General features: G+C 36.3%; 1 protein-coding gene across 3 annotated transcripts in view; it reads left to right on the forward strand.

Annotated features, from left to right (window-relative positions):
- SLCO1C1 (solute carrier organic anion transporter family member 1C1) overlaps window positions 1–19,562 on the forward strand; it is a 63,317-nt gene that overhangs the window by 13,610 nt on the left and 30,145 nt on the right. For all 3 annotated transcript variants that reach the window (XM_046014069.1, XM_046014070.1, XM_046014071.1), the window contains exons 4-6: window positions 3,551–3,683; window positions 14,648–14,772; window positions 18,789–18,935. In XM_046014069.1, coding sequence (XP_045870025.1) covers window positions 3,551–3,683; window positions 14,648–14,772; window positions 18,789–18,935 — 405 coding nt within the window. The remainder of the gene's footprint in view (window positions 1–3,550; window positions 3,684–14,647; window positions 14,773–18,788; window positions 18,936–19,562) is intronic.

Here is a 19,562-nt window from a genome sequence, read left to right on the forward strand (position 1 = left end):
TTTTCCCTTTTTTATTTATTTTTTTTTTCAGCGTAACAGTATTCATTCTTTTTGCACAACACCCAGTGCTCCATGCAAAACGTGCCCTCCCCATCACCCACCACCTGTTCCCCCAACCTCCCACCCCTGACCCTTCAAAACCCTCAGGTTGTTTTTCAGAGTCCATAGTCTCTTATGGTTCGCCTCCCCTCCCCAATGTCCATAGCCCGCTCCCCCTCTCCCAATCCCACCTCCCCCCAGCAACCCCCAGTTTGTTTTATGAGATTAAGAGCCGAAGGGGCACGTGTACCCGAATGTTTATAGCAGCAATGTCTACAATAGCCAGACTATGGAAAGAACCTAGATGTCCATCAACAGATGAATGGATCAAGAAGATGTGGTATATATACACAATGGAATACTATGCAGCCATCAAAAGAAATGAAATCTTGCCATTTGCGACGACGTGGATGGAACTAGAGCGTATTATGCACCATTTTTAAATCAGATTGTTTGTTTTGGTGTTGAGTTATAGAAGTTCCTTATATATTTTAGATATTAACCCTTATCAGGTAATATCATTTGCAAATACTTTCTCCCAGTCAGCAGGTTTTCTTTTTGTTTCATTAATAGTTTCCTTTGCTGTGCAAAAATTTTTTATTTTGATATAGTCCCAATAGTTTATTTTGGCTTTTGTTTTCCTTGTGTGAGGAGACATAGCTAGAAAAATCTTGCTACAGCCAATGTCAAAGAAATTACTACCTGTGTTCTCTTCTAGGACTTTTATGGTTTCAGATCTCACATTTAGGTCTTTAATCAATTTGGGGTATATAGAAATTTTGGGTATATAGAAAAACTATTTTTCTGGATGTTAATTTTGTATCCTGCCACTTTACTAAATTTATTTATTACTTCTAGTATTTTTTTGTGCAGTCTCTAGGATTTTCTATGTATAGTATAAATGTATGTTAATTTTAATTGATTATCAATTTTAATTGATTATAGATGCTATAGAGTTTTCTTTTTCTTTTAGATGCTGTAGAGTTTTCTGAATAGACAGTCATATTGTCTGAAACAGAAGTCAGTTTTATATTATTCTTTCCAATTCTAGATCTGTTATTTCTTGTTCTTGCCATATTGCATTGGCCTCAGTACTATGTTAAATAGAAGTGGTGACAATGGGTGTTCTTTTCTCATATCTGACCTTAAAAATGCTTTTACAATTAGACAAGTAATATGTGTGCTCTATAGTTTGGTAGATATGCTTAAATGTTAATTGGCTAGCTGAACATATAAGAAAAACTATTAAAAAAGTTAATTTGCTTAAATATTTTTCTTCTCACAAGTGGGTGGTTAATTATATTGGATACTTTTACTACATCTATTAAGAAAACCATGGATTTTTTTTTCTCCTTTTATCACTTAAGACAATGATTAAGTTAATTTTTTTTTCCTCTTATTTGGTGATACCCTTGCACTTTTGGAACAAATTGCATTTGGTCTTTTCTTTCATTGTCCTTCTCTAGTTTTTGTTTTCAAGGTACATAAGTCATAGGAGGTGAGTTGGGTGGCTTTCTTTTCTGTTATCTAAATTATGTTCGTGTAGAGAGAGGGAGAGAGAGGGGAATAAAGAAGAAAGAAGAAAGAAAGAAGGAACCAAGAAAGAATTGGTTACTTAAAAGTTTGGTAGAACAGTTTTAAAGCACTGTGGTTGTATTGTCTTTTCCAGAGGCTAGCGACAATAGAAGTGATTTTTTGATATCCAATTTAATTTTTTAAATCTCATCACCATTAATTTCCTATGTGTATCTTCTGAGAACTCAGAAGAGATACTAAGTAAAGAAAGCAAAACCTCTGTAGATATCACAGACACTGAAGTGGTATTATGTGGTCTTTGGCATACCCACTAATGTAACACAGAAACAGCCTGAAACATAAGTCCTTTATTGTGAGGTTTTGATGGTGTGGGAGGTGGGGAGGGTAGGTGATATTGGTTGCAGGGATACATTATCTATAAACTGAAGGTCAGCTTTCACTGTACTTTAGTTTATTAACTGTGACATATTAACAAAAGTATAGACATAATTATCACTGGAATATGACACAAAATTACTTCTACTAAATGCTTAAATATCAAATGAGAAATCTCATATTCAAGGGTTGTTTTTTTTTTCCCTATGAAAAAAGAAGCTTAATTCTTTCTGGAGCCATAAAACTTAGAGCCACTGTGCATGCTAATTTTCTCACTGTCATTATTGTCCTCAAGGCTATAAAAATTGCTGCTCTTTTTGCACTTGACTAAAGCTGGCAATGTGAACAAACAGTAGTAAATTAGATGATTGCTTACAGATGTAAGCAAACATATTCTTGCTAGAAAATTGGAAACACTGAAGGCAGAGCTTCAAAGCAACCCTACCCATCAGCCATCACAATCAATTGCTGGGGAGTTGCTAAGTTATTACTCTATCTAGCACTGCAGTTTTTAAAAAACTATTCCAAGTGCAAAGAGCTGAAACTTTAAAAGCCCTTTGAAATCTAAGATCCTAAACGGTGTTTATCAAATTATGTTCCTGGAACCATCTCCATCAGCACATTTGGGTGATACTAAAATGCAGATTTCTTGGCCTACCCCTAGATCCATGAAATAAGAAACTGTTGGGAGCTTCCAAGATTTTACATTTTTAAGGTTTCTGTTTCCCTTACCACATCCTTCTAGTATTTTTCTATACAGCAAAATATTTTCCCTAAAGCATATTTAACTCATCACCATCATCAACTAAAACTTAATTTATTCCATGCTTCTCTAGAAACTTTTTATGAAAGCATAATTTCCACCTTCAAAAAAATTTTGTCAATTATTTTTTTTAAAAGATGGGTACATTTTATGGAAATTTTGTATTTCATAAAATTTGGATTGTAAGTAAACATTGAGATTATATAACTGGTATGTTCCTGAAGTTTGCTTATGTGAAGTAATTTTTACCTCTGTTTTGAGCTTTTTATAAAAAGCACATAGTAAATTGTAAAGTATCTTAGTATTAACATGAATTTTGTAATCTGATTTAACGAAGTGAGGTATAGTTGTGCTTGTTTTACTTTTTCTATGAGGAATATCTGCTAAAATAAGAATATGTTTCAGGAGCAAATGGAAAACTGATAAAAGCTTTAATAGAAAATGAAGAAATAGTAATAAAGTTCACTTCAAAATCACTAAGGAAAACTTAAGAGAGCAATAAAGGAACCCTTCTACAATTTGATTTACTGACAAAACACTTTAAAAGGACAAATAATTAGGGTGGATAAAATTGAGGTAGTAGTATTCATAATTAAAGTATTTTGATAAATGGATGAGATAATTGAAGTAATGAGTATGCAGGCAATTTCAACAGTCATCTTAGATTAAAACAAAGAAAGACAAAGGATGGGAAAGATGGTGGGGAGACAATTTAGTTAAAACAAAACATTGCTAGACCTGCTAAGGACATTCATTCATTTAGTTATATTCATTTAGTTATGCTGATGACTTTTTCTAAGTTACCTAACTGATAAACATTTTATTCTTTGCCTCAAGGAAATCTCTTAGTTATAACATTCGTAAGCTACTTTGGAGCCAAACTTCACAGACCAAAAATAATAGGAACAGGGTGTCTAATCATGGGAGTTGGAACATTACTCATCGCACTGCCTCAGTTCTTCATGCAGCAGTAAGTCTTAAACAATTATCTTTTTCTTGCTTTTACCAGTTGTATTCCTCCCTTTTTATACTTTCAATTAATTATTTAAATTTAAGAAAATGACACACAGCTCAAAGTATAATAATTATATCTCATTTTTGCTATATCTTCTTTGGGCAAAATTATAGAATATTTACACTTTTATTTATAATTCAATCTATAAAAACTTGTTTTGATAGACTACTGTCTATTGGTATCAGCAAAAATTAAAGGGAAATTTTCAAATAATTTATCTGTGGTGGTAAAATAAGTAAGAAATTAGCATATTGTAGTAAATGTCAAATGGCTGTCAAATGGGTAATGAGTGAGTGCTACTGACAATGTGCTGGATAACTTGACTGGCAGATCATTGACTTAAGGATATATTATCAATTCAAATAACTATTTAGTGTCCAAATATCATCTCATAGCATTTTCTCAATAGAAGTAGGATATGTGTATTCTTTAACACTAAAGTCTACTTTTGGTACTTTTGCTAATATTTTTGTTAGCATTTGTGTACAACTTCAGTAGTTCCGAAGGTTGTCATCATTATTATTTCATCTTAACTTTAGCTGTGAGGTAGAAGAGCATACTTTTTATTTAAGGATCTGACTTTCTCAAGGTTAGCTGCCATGTAAGGATAGAACTGGAAACAGGTATTCTGACTTCCTCACGTATATCCATGTTGCTTTCCTTATCCATGGTTACCTGTTGCCAACTTAGAGAAATGACTACCTCAAGGCTTTGAAGCAGGATAATTATAAAAATTATATATCAAATCATACTTTGATTATTACCCACTCTAGATCATTATATCATGACATTTTAGAGTTGGAGAGACTTAGGTATAATATAGTCCAAACTTCTTCTTGGAATCCCAAGTTACTTATATAGTCAGATTTGTACCATTGTGATCAGTCTATAAAGGTAGACAGAGAATCCTATGTAGGATTTTTTTTTTTTTAACTTATTAGGATGGTTCCCATGGCCCCTTTATTTTTACTTGGAGAGAGATTTTAGAACTTCTGTCTGCTGTTTGGATGCCTGTCCAACCTCCTTTCCACAGGGCAAATGTTTTCCTTAGATTGCTGATGTTCTGCAAAGGTTCTATACAGAGCCAGTGGATAAGAAGGAGCAAAGGAGAAAGCTAAGGAAAGGGGTCTTCACTCTGCCTCATCCCTGCTTAATCAATAGCTGTGCTGCTATTATCCGTTCTAGTCTCTGAGCCCTCATCCAACAGTTCATCCAGGGGGTTAGAAGAATTCCATTACTAAAAAAACTAAAATCTGAAAGTAGTTGCAGAGGACAAATAAATCCTTGACTCTTGATATAACTTATTCTGCAGTGGATCAATAACTTGCCTATATGACTTTGGGCATGTTGCCTAACCTTTCTAGGCCTTAGTTGATGCATCCTAAAAATAGGTGTTATGGATATTAAAAATAATACCTAGCTTGTAATAGCTTTACAGATATTAGGTGACACAGCTAAAATGCTTATAAAGTTTCCTGATATAACTAGTAGTTGTGTCATTATTGTTAAGTTTTGCTATCAGTCCTCCTTAGATAATTAAGCCACCTGGTTTTAACCAGATACCAAAAATCGATTGTCTTAAAGGTGCTGGTTTCAGATTAATAGTTTTGTCACTTCAAGTTAATGATAAATATAAAATGCTGGTATAAGTAAATCAAAAGACCAGACAGGTAGCCAGGTTAGGGCTGTCAAAGGATGCCAAAGAGTCAAAGACAGATTCTTATATACTATCTTTTTATATGTTTAAAGTTATATTTGTTGTTTTTGTTCATTCATTATTTAGTGTCTGCCATTTTCCTAGCACTTCACCATGTAATTGGGCTACTTCAGTGGGAAAGAAATGAAATAAATATATATGCACGGTTCTTTACCTATTAAGTTTTCTGTCTGCTGAGGGTTATTATAATAACTTCTTTTCAACTTTTCACAGCATGAATTGGGTACTTGTCCAAAATGTCATTTTTGATCTCTATAAGACAACTATACTCTGTCTGCCTAAGAGAAATACCTTTGATGTCCAACAAAACATCATATGGATATAAATTATTGAGGGCCTAACCCCAACCGACTTTTTATGTTAGCTCACCTGACTCATGAATTTAACAAATGCATAGTGACCATTGTTTTAGGTAATGGAGATAGAGTAGAGACAAAAATCTCTGCTCTCATGGATCTTAGGAGGAGGAGAGAAATAATAAACAAATAAATAATGATAGAGTATGCCAGACAATGTTAAATGGTATAGAGAAAAGTAACTTTCTGAAGACACATAAGGAGTGTGTTGTGGGGAGGGAGGTTTGCAGTTTCAAGTAGTGTTGTCAGGGGGTAGCTCACAAGATGACAACACTTGGGAAGGACCAAAGGAGATGAAGGGGAGAGCCCTGCAGATACCTGAGGAAGAGATTTTGTGCTGACTGAATGTCGAATGTAAAGTTCCTACAGCAAGAGGAAGTCTGGCATATGGTTGAGCTGCAGGAGGGCTAGGCCTCTGTACCAAGGGGAAAAAGAGGATGAGCAAGGGGAAAATGGAAAGGGGAAAACGAGAAGGCATCTAGGTTGTTTCTCAAACTTTGATGACATTTGTGTCACCTGAGGCTCTCTGTAGACTGTAGATTCTGATTTAGTAGCTCTCCCATAGGGTTTGGTTTCAGCTGATGCTGCTAGTCTGTAGACTTCACTTTGAGTGGTAAAGTTGCAAACAATTACAATGACTTCAGCTTCTTTTTGGACTGAGATGGGAAGCCAGTGGAGAGCTTTGAGCAGAATGACATGACCTCAATTACATTCTTTTTAATGTCATTCAGACTACTGCTTGGAAAAATAAGTCTGGTAGAGGAAACTTGGAAGGAGGGACACTATTTTGGAGGCTGTTGTATCAGAGTCAAGATTGTGTCCAAGTTTGAATCAGGTCAGATCTAAAATCCCTAATTTAAAAGCATTTAAACCACTGGTCCCCTGTTCAGTTACTTCTCTGTGTCCTTATCCAACAGAGCCTAAAGAGGCACAGACTACATGGATACCCCCATTTTACCGCTATGAAGATTGAAATTTGAAGAGGTTAATTGATTTTTCTAGAGTATCATATATGGTAATTAGTGACAAAGGAGACACTTGCATATAATTCCATTTTATTTATTTATTTATTCAAAATCTAAATAATGGTTATGCTTACACAGTTGCATTTTGATAGAATGAATTGAAAAGCTGAAATAATTTAAAATTTTCACAATACTATTTAATCATTATGGATACTCATTTTTAGAGCTTTGAGGCATTATAACAATCTGGTCTCTGAAATTACTAAAGAAAGAAAATTATGTTTATCATGATTTACATGTTCTCCTGTATAGCTAAGAATTGAAAAACAGTTATCCTCACTAAGTGGTTCTTAACCTATTTTGGTCAGAGAACCATTTGATAAATGTAACAAAAACTATAAACTTCTTTCCTTAAATACTAACATACTACAAAAAGGTTCTTTTTTGGGAGGTTCTTGGAATCATTGAGGGATAGAATATGCAAAACTGATGTAAGGTGACCCATCTATCAGATGGAATATATTAATAATTCAATATATCTCTTTCTTACATGGTTGAGTAGGTTGTTAATGTTTAAAAATATTACTCTGATTACTAGTCTTTTCTCACATGGTACCTGAACAAAAGGAGAATTAAGATGATGTTGTGATGTCCTCTTACTAGGTACCTCTTCCCTGGGGGTGCAGTGGAGCAGAAAATTTGGCTCACGAAGGATAATTTGAGAGGGAATATGGCTGGGGAACTGAGACTGAATTATCATAGTGCTACCATTCAGCATTTGCTCTTCTATCCAGCTGTTATTATAACCTTACAGCAGAGTAAAGGGTGGAATTAGAAATAACTTAGAGCCATATCAATAAACCGTAGAAGAAAGCAATGACATCTAGATAAATGGTCCCAAATCCTCACATATCAGAGAAGAAGAAAATGGAGGCAGAATAGGAGGACCCTAGGCTTGCCTCATGCTATGAACACAACTAGATAACTATCAAACCATCCTAACTACTCTAGAAATTGACCTGAAGACTGAAAAAACAAACTCCACAGCTAAAGGGAGAGAAGAGTCACACTGAAGAAGGTAGGGCATGTAGAGACCTGGTTTAGGGAAGAGACAGATCAGATTGCAGGTGTGGCAGAGGAGAAGGAGCTGTAATCCCAGAGAAGGGCAAGAGAAAGAGAATCACAGAGGGGGAAAACACAAGGAGAACATCTCCCCAAAGCCATTGGCTTGGAAAATGAGAGAGGCTGAACTTCATGAGTTCTTGCAACCAATGGGACAAAAGTTTGGAGTTTTAAAGGTTAACAGACTTCAGTGGGATAGAGCCCAGACGGTACTGTGCTGCTCCTGGAGAGAAGGCAGGAAAACAATCCAGGGGCATACAGCATGGAAACAGTGATCTGAAGAATGCATAGGGCACACAACAGGGACATTCTTTGCTCTTCTTGGAGCATGTCTCTGAGAGATAGCACTCACAGAGACACCTCTGTGAAACAAAGGAGTTGACTGGCCATTCCCCATCCCCACTGCCCCTTAGCATAAACACAGAGCAACCTTCAGGAAACAGCACAGTACAGACACTGGCTACCTAAATTGCATATACCAAGCCCCACTCTGGCAGGACTGCTCTTCTCAGTTAAGGTTGCCTCAGTCCCAGTGCAGTGAGCCCCTACCCCAGAAAGACCAGCACAAACCCCTGCTCATACCATATCTCCCAAGCAGAGAATTCTGCAGGGCCTCAGTTCTGGTGGAAGTGGTGTCAAGTCTCATTTCATAAGCAGACCAAAGCACACCTGGTTAAAACTCACCACATTCAAGCCAGGGACAAAACACTGTCCACTGAGGCAAGGAGAGTCTCTGAAGATTACTGGCATGAGGGATAGCTCAGATAAAAGACAACACCAGAACACATGCAGCACATATGTGAGATACTCCCTGAAACCAGGCCCTGGGCACTACATGATCTCTTATTCATGAGGCCATTACTGTCATGAGCAGGAAACATAATTGGCTTTTCTAACACAGAGAAGAAGGCAGAGACTTAGAAAAAATTCAAAGAAGGAAGCATTTATTGCAAATGACAGAACAAGATAAGGCCATAGCCAGAGATATAAGTGAAAAGATATAAGTAAAATACCTGATGAAGAATGTAAAAAAAGAATTGTAAGGATACTCACTGGATTTGAGAAAAAAAATGGAAGACATCAGTAAGACCCTTACAACAGAGATAAAAGAGTTAAAAAAGAATCAGAGATAAAATTGAAAACGGGCTTCATGCAATGAATAGCAGGCTGGAAGAAACAGAGGAACAGATTAGTGACCTAGAAGACAATTGAAAATAATGAAACTGAACAAAAGAGAGAAAGAAGAATTATGGAGCCTGAGAATATGCTTAGGGAACTCAAGGACTCCATTGAACATAGTAACATTCATATTATAGGAGTCTCTTAAGAAGAGGAGAGAGAAAGGGGGCAGAAAATTTATTTGAGGAAATAATAGCTGAAAACTGCCCTAATCTGCAGAAGGAAACAGACATCCAGATCCAGGAGGCACAGAGAATGCCCATCAAAATGAACAAAAGCAGGCCAACACTGAGACTTATTGCAATTAAATTTGCAAAACATAGTGATAAAGAAAAAAAAAAAGGCAGAAAGGTAAAATAAGTCTTTAACTTCTGAGGGAAGATCCATGAGGCTAGTTGCAGATTTCTCAACAGAAACTTGGCAAGCCAGAAGAGAGTGGCGTGATACATTCAAATTGCCAAATGGGAAAAATCTGTAGCCAAGAGTACTCTATCCAGCAATGTCGTCATTCAGAATAGAATGTGAGATAAAGTTTCCCAGATAAATAAGAACTGAAAGAATTAATGACCGTTAAACCAGTCCTTCAAGGAATATTAGGGACTCTTTTAGTGCAAAGGAGACCAAAAGTAACAAAGACAAGAGAAGATAAAAGGAATGTCCAGAAACAATGACAAAACAAGGATAAAATGACAATGAATAGTATCTGTCAATAATTACTTTGAATGTAAATGTACTAAACAATAAAAAGACATAGGGTGTCAGAATATATTAAAAAATCCATCTATATGCTGCCTCTAATAGATTCTTTTTAGACCTATAGACACAGATTGAAAAGTGAGGGATAGAGAAGTATTTAGCATGCAAATTGATATCAAAAGAAAGCCAGAGTAGCAATACTTATATCAGACAAACTAAACTTTAAAACAAAGACTATAATAAGTAACAAAAGAAAGGGTACTATCTCATAATAAAGGGGACAATCCAACAAGAAGATCTAATAATTGTAAAAATTTATGTGCTCAATGTGAAGCATCCAAATACATAAAACAATAACAAACATAAAGTAATTGATGATAATACAGTAATAGTAGGGGACTTTGACATTCCACTTACATCAATGGACAGATCATCTGAAGAGAAAATAAATACAGAAACAATGACTTTGAATAACACACTGAACCAGATGGACTTAAAATACATTCAGAACATTTGATTCTAAAACAAAAAAAATACACATTATTTTAAAGTGCACATAGAACATTTTTCAGAATAGATCACATAATAGGTCACAAATGAGGCCTCAACAAATACAAAAAGATTGAAATCATACCATGTACCTTTTCTGACCACAACACTATGAAATTAGAGGTCAACCACAAGAAAAAATCTGCAAAGACCAAAAATACATGGAGGTTAAATGACATGCTACTAAACAATGAGTAGGTCAACCAGAAAACCAAAACAGTAATGAAAAAATGCACCAAAAGAAATGAAAATGAAAACAAAATTGTCCAAAACTTTTGGGATGTGGCAAAAGTTATTCTAAGACGGAAGTATAGAGCAGTAAAGGCCTACCTCAAGAAGCAAGAAAAATCTCAAACAACCTAACCTTATACTTAAAGGAGCTAGAAAAAGAACAATAAATGAAGCGTAATGCCAGCAGAATGAGGGAATAATGAACAGCAGAAATAAATGATACAGAAACTAAAAAAAGGGAAAAAAAAACAATACAACAGATCAATGAAATCAGGAGCTGGTTCTTTGACAAAATTAATATTAATAAACCTCTAGCCACACTTCTCAGAATAGAAAAGAGAAAGGACCCAAATAAATAAAATCACAAAGGAGAGGGTCACCTGTGTGGCTCAGTTGGTGAAGTGGATCAGTATCTGCCTTTGGCTCAGGTCATGACTTTAGGGTCCTAGGAACGAGCCCTGCATCGGGCTCCCTGGTCAGTAAGGAGTCTGCTTCTCCCTCTCCCTCTCCCTCTCACTTGTGTGCGCGCGCTCTCTCTCTCTCTCTCTAATAAATAAAATCTTTTGAAAAAATAACAAAGGAGAGAGTATAAATAACCAACACCACAGAAATATAAACAATTACAAGAGAATATTATGAAAAAATTGTATGCCACAAATTGAACAATCTGGGAGTAGATAAATTCCTGGAAACATATAAATTACCAAAACTGAAACAATAAGAAATAGAAAACTTGAATAGACCTATGACTAGCTAAGATACGGAATCAGTAATCAAAAACCACTAAACAAAAATCCAGGGCCAGATGGCTTCAGAGGTGAATTCTAAGGAACATTTAAAGAAGAGTTAATACCTATTCTTCTCAAACTGTTCCAAAAAACAGAAAAGGAAGGAATACTTCCAAATTCATTCTAGTAGGCTAGCATTTCCCTGATATTAAACCAGATAAAGACTTCACTAAAACAGAGAACTACTGGCCAATAACTCTAATGAACATGGATGCAAAAATTCTCAATAGAATACTAGCAAACAGAATCCAACAATACATTAAAAAAATTGTTCACCACAATCAGGTGGGATTTATTCCTGGGTTTTTAAGGGTGATTCAATATTCAGAAATCAATCAGTGTGATACACCACATTAATAAAAGAAGGGATGAAAACCAAGCAGATGCAAAAAGAAGCATTTGTCAAAGTATAACACCCATTCATGATAAAAATCCTCAACAAAGTAGGTTTAGAGGGGACATACCTCAACATAATAAAGGCCATCTGTGAAAAATCCACAGCTAATGTAATCCTCAGTAGAGAAAAACTGAGGGCTTTTCCTCTATGGTCATGAACAAGACAGGGATGTCCTTTCCCACCACTTTTATTCACTATGGTACTGTCACTCCTAGCCACATCAATCAGACAACAACAACAACAATAAGAATAAAAAGCATGCAGCTCATCAAGGAAGAAGTCAAACTTCTGCTATTTGCAGATGACATGACACTCCACATGGAAAACCTGAAAGACTCACCCCAAAAAACCAAAAAGCAACAAAAACAAAAAACAACCAAAAAAACCCTACTAGTACCAATAAATGAATAAACAAAAAGTGGCAGGATACAAAATGTACAGAAATCTGTTGCATTTTTGTTCATCATTAACAAAATAGCAGTAGTTGAGTTTAAGGAATCAATGCCATGTACAATTGCACCAAAAATAGTAAGATATCTAGGAATAAACCTAACCAAAGAGGTGAAAGGCCTATACTCTAAAAACTATAAAACACTGATGAAAGAAATTAAAGGTGACACAAAGAAATGGAAAGACATTCCATCCTCATAGATTAGAAGAACAAATATTGTTAAAAATATCTATACTACCTAAAGCAATCTACACATTTAATGCAGTCCGTATCAAAATACCACCAGCAATTTTCATAGAGCAATAATAAACAATCCTAAAATTTGAAGGGACCACAAAAGACCCCAAATAGTCATTCATATATGACATATATGACATTCATATATGAATGACTATTTGGGGTCTTTTGTGGTCTCTTCAAATTTTAGGATTGTTTATTCTTGCTCTGTGAAAAAAAAAATATATATATATATACATACACAAAACAAAACTATAGTGATCAAGATAGTATTGTTCCGGCACAAAAAAAGACACATAGATCAATGAAACGGAATTGAAAACCCGGAAATGAACCCACAACTATATGGCCAACTAATGTTTGAAAAAGCAGAAATGAATATCCAATGGGAAAAAGACAATGTCTTCAATAACTGGTGTTGGGAAAACTGGACAGCAACACGCAAAAGAAGGAAACTGGACGACTTATACCACACACAAAAATAAACTCAAAATGGATGAAAGACCTAAATATGATATCTAAAACCAGAAAAATCCTAGAGGAGAACACAGGCAGTAACCTCTTTGATATCAGCCATCTCCTTTCTAGATATGTATCCTGGAGCCAGGGAAACAAAAGCAAAAATAAATTACTGGGACTTCAGCAAGATAGAAAGCTTCTTCACAGTGAAGGGAACAGTCAACAGAACTAAAAGGCAACCTATGGAATGCGAGAAGATTTTTGCAAATGACATCTGATAAATGTTAGTGTCCAATATATATAAAGAACTTACAAAACTCAACACTCAGAAAATGAAAAATGCAATTTAGAAATGGGAAGAAGACATAAGTAAACATTTTTCCAAAGAAGACATACAGATGGCCAACAGATGCATGAAAAGACGCTCAACATCACTAAACATTGGGGAAATACAAATCAAAACTACAATGAGATACCATTTCACACCTGTGAGAATGGCTAAAATCAACAACACAGGAAACAACAGGCATTGGTGAGAATGTGGAGAAGGGGGGAACCCTCTTGCACTGTTAGTGGGAAGGCAAACTGGTGCTGCCACTGTGTGAAAAACAGTTTGGAGATTCCTCAAAAAGTTAAAAATAGAACAGCCTTATGATCTACCAGGTAGATCATAGGTATTGCACTACCAGGTGTTTACCAAAAGGATATAAAAATACTGATTCGAAGGGATACATGCACCCCTATGTTTATAGCAGCGTTATCTCCAATAGCTAAATTAAGGAAACAGCTCAAGTGTTCATTGACTGATGACTGGATAAGGAAGATGTGAGCTCTCTTTCTCTCTCTCTCTCTCTCTCTATATATATATGTATATATATATATATATATATATGAAAATTACTCCACCATCAAAAAGAGTGAAATTTTGCCATTTGTAATGACATGAGTGGGAGCTAGAGGATATTATGCTAAGTGAAATAAGTCAGTCAAAGACAAATACCATATGATTTCACTCACATGGAATTCAAGAAGAAAAACAAATGACCAAAGGGGAGAGGAAGGGAAGAAGAGAGGGAGACAAACCAGAAAACAGACTCTTAACTCTAGAGAACAAACTGATGGTTACCAAAGGGGAGTTTGGTGGGGGGATGGGTTAAATAGGTGATGGGATTAGGAAGTGCACTTGTGATAATCACCTGGTGTTTCAGTAAGTGTGGAATCACTATATTGTACATGTGAAACTAATATACTGCAGATTAACTAACTGGGATTTAAATAAAAACTTAAATCCCAAAACCCCACATATCATCAGTTCTCTAGTATCAGCAATGCAGTTGTTCTACTAAATTTACAACTCTAAATCCACTGTGCAAGACCATAGTTCTTAAATTATTTATTTTATGCTGACTTAGAGATAATCATGATTTTATCAAGTGTTGGATATTTTTTTTCATCAAGAGAACAGGTGATTTAGGATCATTATTTTTACATTAAAAGGAACCCTTGTGAATGATTCTTCTTTTATTTTCTTTTACCACCCTGGGTAATTGGTTTGGATCTAGTGGAAATACCAATGAACCAGACTTTCCAGCAGAGTTTCTGGCTATCTCTTCAGGTCGTTGCTGGTAAATGCTGTTTCAGTTTTAGTGACTCAGATTCAGGGGTAGCTGCAAACTCAGACAGGTGCCCTAATAAGTCATATAGTATCCGTATAATATTTTTAAAATGATGTTAAATGAATCTGTAGTAAAGAAAACTTTCTTTTTGTACAGGTACAGATATGAAAAGTATTCTCCTTTCTCTAATTCCACTCTCAGCCTCTCTCCATGTCTCTTGGAGTCAGACAGTCAATCACCTCTCTCAGTTATAGAAAAACCACAATCCAAAAGAAATGATGGTAAGATGATTTTTTTTTTTTTTACTTGACTAAGAAAGGTTAAAAAAAAAGACTTTATGTGTGCTTTAGGATGGACAAAAATTTCTGTGGTTTTTTTTTTCTGTTAAAAGCTTTACCATTTAGGGGCGCCTGAGTGGCTCTGGATTAAGCCGCTGCCTTCGGCTCAGGTCATGATCTCAGGGTCCTGGGATCAAGCCCTGCATGGGGCTCTCTGCTCCGCAGGGGGCCCACTTCCTCCCCTCTCTCTGCCTGCCTCTCTGCCTACTTGTGATCTCTCTCTCTGTCAAATAAAAAAAAAAAAAAAAAAAAAGCTTTACCATTTAAATTGCGATATTATAGTGCCATAAAAATTCCTAGAATATAAGGCAGTATATGACGAGATCCTAAGAGAATATGCAGAGATTCAAATCTTATGGAAAGGGCCATTAATTACCAGTGACTGAGAAAAGCTCATTAGGAACAATTTGATCCTAATAAGGTGGGCCATCAAATCAGGATAAAACTAACTTGGCACATAACAGATCTCAGTTCATCACTCCACTACGAAAGAAATATATTTTTCCACCAGATCTCAATCAAAAATCTGTGTCCAGCCCCTTTTCATTAGAATGACAAAAATTTAATCTCAATTTGTCCCTAACAAGCTTCTTGGGATCACACGAATGTTAGGGGTAGAATTGAATTAGAATCAGCTTTTCTGGAGAAAGAATTCACATTATATTTGGGGGGCAGGTAGACTGGAAATCCACAGAATTTGTCTCCTTTTACCCAGGAGTGGCTTACATTCTGGGGAGCTTACATAATAGCAAAGGGGGTGGTTGTGAGAGGGACCTCTTGGTGTTATCAGTCCCTTGTCAACTTAGATATTTAAAATCCCTCCGGCCACAGTATGTGGTCATACATGTCACATTAGTGCCACCCTGTGTCTACCTTTATGTCCTTTTTAGCACAGCAACTCTTTCTGATGCAGAGGTGACAGTCTTAGAAACTCAGAAATAGTTCTATTTTCCACACAAGACAGGATGCAGGGAATTTTGTTAGAATGTCTAGAATTCCATATGGCTGACACATATTCTGTAGCAATGCATTCTGTGAGCCACCCATGGGAACATCTGGAAACCCTTTGAGGAGTCCAAAGCAGGAGTGTTTAGCCACAATGTACAGCTGTCTCATCTTTTGGGTCTTGATACCTTCCTGGGCTCTACCTGCCCATGGTAGCACAGGTTCTCCCTGCTTATGGAGTCCCCATCTACCCACAGGTGTCTGCCCTGTCTCTAGGATGCTAATGAGGCAGGAGTTCAAATGTCCTCTCTCTACTGCCCTTCAGCATTGACATGCTCTATGCTTACTCTTCACCGATCCCATCTCCCTCCCTGCTCCTAGCCTCCGGATTGATTTCTGTATAGGCAGTGTGGAAGCTTCTCTTTTATCTACCCACTAGTCATGCAAATCTTCTATCTACAGCATTAAACCTTTTGTTTCCCCTGATATCCTCACCAGTGCTTTCTTTTTAGATGTCCTTTTCCTGAGCACTGAACACTTGAGGTCTTGTTATTTGAATGAAAGGAAGGGCCAGAGGATTAAAGAAAATCTAGAAATTTGAGGGGAGGAGGTATGAAAAATGTAATCATGACAAAAGTTTACCCCATCCTGCTGTATGAAAAGAAGCAGAAAAGCACGCTGGAAGAAGAGGAGAGTATCAGAGGAGGGCTTGGACTTTCATCTCTACATGTGTACAGTCACTGAAGATATTTTTGTTTTTGTTTTTGATAATCATGCAAGATATGATACAAATGGCAATACAACTAATTAGGAAATATTTAAACCTTTAATGTTAAGAGAAACGGGGTTAAAGGCGGGAATTAAAATGTTTTTAATGGGAAGAGATAAGTTATTAGACAGGTATATAGTATAAGACTCACAACTCAATCTTTTTCTTTCCTTTAAATGATGTCTTGCTCCCTTAAAGTCATAGACCTTTGTGGACATCAGACATAGTGGACACAAAGTTCATCCTAAAAATGATAATGGGGTAAATATAGGGCTCTTCTAAAAAATGCTCCACCTACGACTCCCATCCCCCCACAACGCTGGAAAGCAGAGCTGTCTGAAAGAACTCTCTGCGATGGGGGAAATGTTCTGTATCTTTGCTGTTTGATACAGCAGCCATTAGCCACATGTGATTATTGAGTACTGTAAAACAGCTAGTGTGACTGAAGAACTGAATTTTTAACTTTCTGTAACTTTAATTAATTTACACTTCAGTAGCCACACGTGGTATGTGTTTACTCTGCTGCAAAGCATGGATCTAAGATGTCTTCCCCTATCTATAAGACTTCCCTACAAACAAGCTTCTTGGGATCACACGAATGTTAGGGGTAGAATTGAATTAGAATCAGTTTTTCTGGAGAAAGAATTCACATTATATTTGGGGGGCAGGTAGACTGGAAATCCACAGAAGATTAAAAAAGAAATGGCTACGGTCACCAAACTGTGGACGGAACCAAGATGCCCTTCAACGGATGAATGGATAAGGAAGATGTGGTACATATACACGATAGAGTATTATGCGTCCATCAGAAAGGATGAATACCCAACTTTTGTAGCAACATGGACAGGACTGGAAGAGATTATGCTGAGCGAAATAAGTCAAGCAGAGAGAGTCACTTATTTGTGGAGCATAACAAAGAACATGGAGGACATGGGGAGATGGAGAGGAGAGGGAGTTGAGGGAAACTGGAAGGGGAGATGAACCATGAGAGACTATGGACTCTGAAAAACAACCAGAGGGTTTTGAAGGGGCGGGGGGGGTGGGAGGTTGAGGAACCAGGTGGTGGGTAATAGGGAGGGCACGTACTGCATGGAGCACTGGGTGTGATGCCAAAACAATGAACACTGTTATGCTGTAAATAAACAAATAAAAAAAAATTTTAAAAAAAAGCAGCAAAAAAAAAATGAAATGCTTCATCACTTGGCTACATTTTCAGAAGAGGCAGAGTTAGAAGCAACAAAACTACACAGTAGTTTTATCTGTCACACAATCTGACTCATCTGCACGAAAGGATTCACCTCGGTTCTAAATAAATATTTAAATATTTAAAATAAATATTTTACTTTCAAAATTTACTTTAAGGGCTACTGAAGAGTGGAAATAACTCTCACCTCAAAGGATTATAGGAGAATTTAACTTTAAAAATGCCGGCCAATCACTTAGCCAGTGTCTGACAGAAAAAGAGCACTCAGAAGTGGTGATTGTCAGAGATAGAAAGTATTATCTCTTTTATTAAAGTGATTAAACTCTTCAAAGTGTATTTCACTTGTGATATGGGAGTTAATTCTCCCACTTCACATGATTATATCAAGACATTACTTCTCTAAAAGTATTTAAAAGTTGTTAGATTTGAATTTCATTCTAAGAATACTGATGAAAGGTTCTTTATATTGGAATAGTTACTAAAGCATATAAGGTTTTATAATTTTATGTGAATTTTCTTTCCTAAACCTGGGCCCTAAAAATCAGTATTTGTTGTCAAGCAGTTGTGATGCTGCCCAAAGTTGAAGTATTACCCATATAAAATTTTGAATTGCAGGTCAGCAATAAAATTGCAAGTGATTTCTGTTGAAAAATAGAAAAGTTTAAAGATTAAGAAGAGAAAACCCTTCATTCAAAATTGTGTGTTTTGTCCCAAACAGGATATTGGATGTTATAGTAGCATAGGAATTCAAATAACTCAGTGTAAATAAAAATAAGAAAGAGAAGAGAAAATTAGAAACAAGGCATCAGAAAGAAAAATCAAAGGAGTTCCTTGATCAAAATCTCTGAGTGATTTACCCTACCTAAAACACTGAAGCTTAAATATTTTCCAATCTTGGTTTGACTCCTATCAAATTATGTCTGTTGAAAATTTCACTTTTACATCCTAATCCAATTTTACGACAGCTTGTAGAAATGCAGAATAAATATTTAACTTCAATACTGATCTAATTTCATTCCTCTTGTTTGCTTTCCTTTCAAGAATGTGAAATGGATGCCAGCTCTTCCATGTGGGTTTATGTTTTCCTGGGGAACCTTCTTCGTGGAATTGGGGAAACTCCGATTCAGCCTCTAGGCATCGCCTACCTTGATGATTTTGCCAGTGAAGATAATTCTGCTTTCTATATTGGTAATTCCTACCTCATTCATCTTCTGAGGACGCAGAGTACCCAGTTTTCTTAACTCCACTCCAAACTAAATAGGGCATGGAAGGTTTTATCCTTCAGATCCTGTTCCTTTACTGAGTTCACATGTTTCAGAGGTCCACACTGAGGATTTGGATGATGAAGAAACTCAGATTAGAAGGACCAGTTGCATTAGGGAAAGAACATCAGATTAAAAAGAAATAACTGGAAGATGGACTGCCATGATGTATGACTTCGTGCAAATATCTTCATGAACTTCAGATTTCATAGGCTCTTTTTTACTGGGTTAACTGTACTACTGAACCACCTAGGTGTCATTTATATTAATTTTTTATTTTGTTTCCAGAGCCCTAAGAACTACTTCCCATCTTTTAAACCCTATTTAAAGCATTTTCTTCCTATGAAGTGTGGGCAAGGAATTTTGAGTTCTCAATAGCAGGCATGAATGGATAAAAACACAAGAAGGATGAGAGCAAGGCCTGAGGCGAACCCAGGCCTGGAACAGGTGCCAGTAGATAGACCAACAGCTAAAATCACACACACACATGCTCACATGCACATGCATGTGCGCGCACGTGCGCGCACACACACACACACAGAGCGAACTCTAA

Source organism: Meles meles, chromosome 7 (assembly GCF_922984935.1).
Source record: "Meles meles chromosome 7, mMelMel3.1 paternal haplotype, whole genome shotgun sequence".
NCBI lineage: Eukaryota > Metazoa > Chordata > Mammalia > Carnivora > Mustelidae > Meles > Meles meles.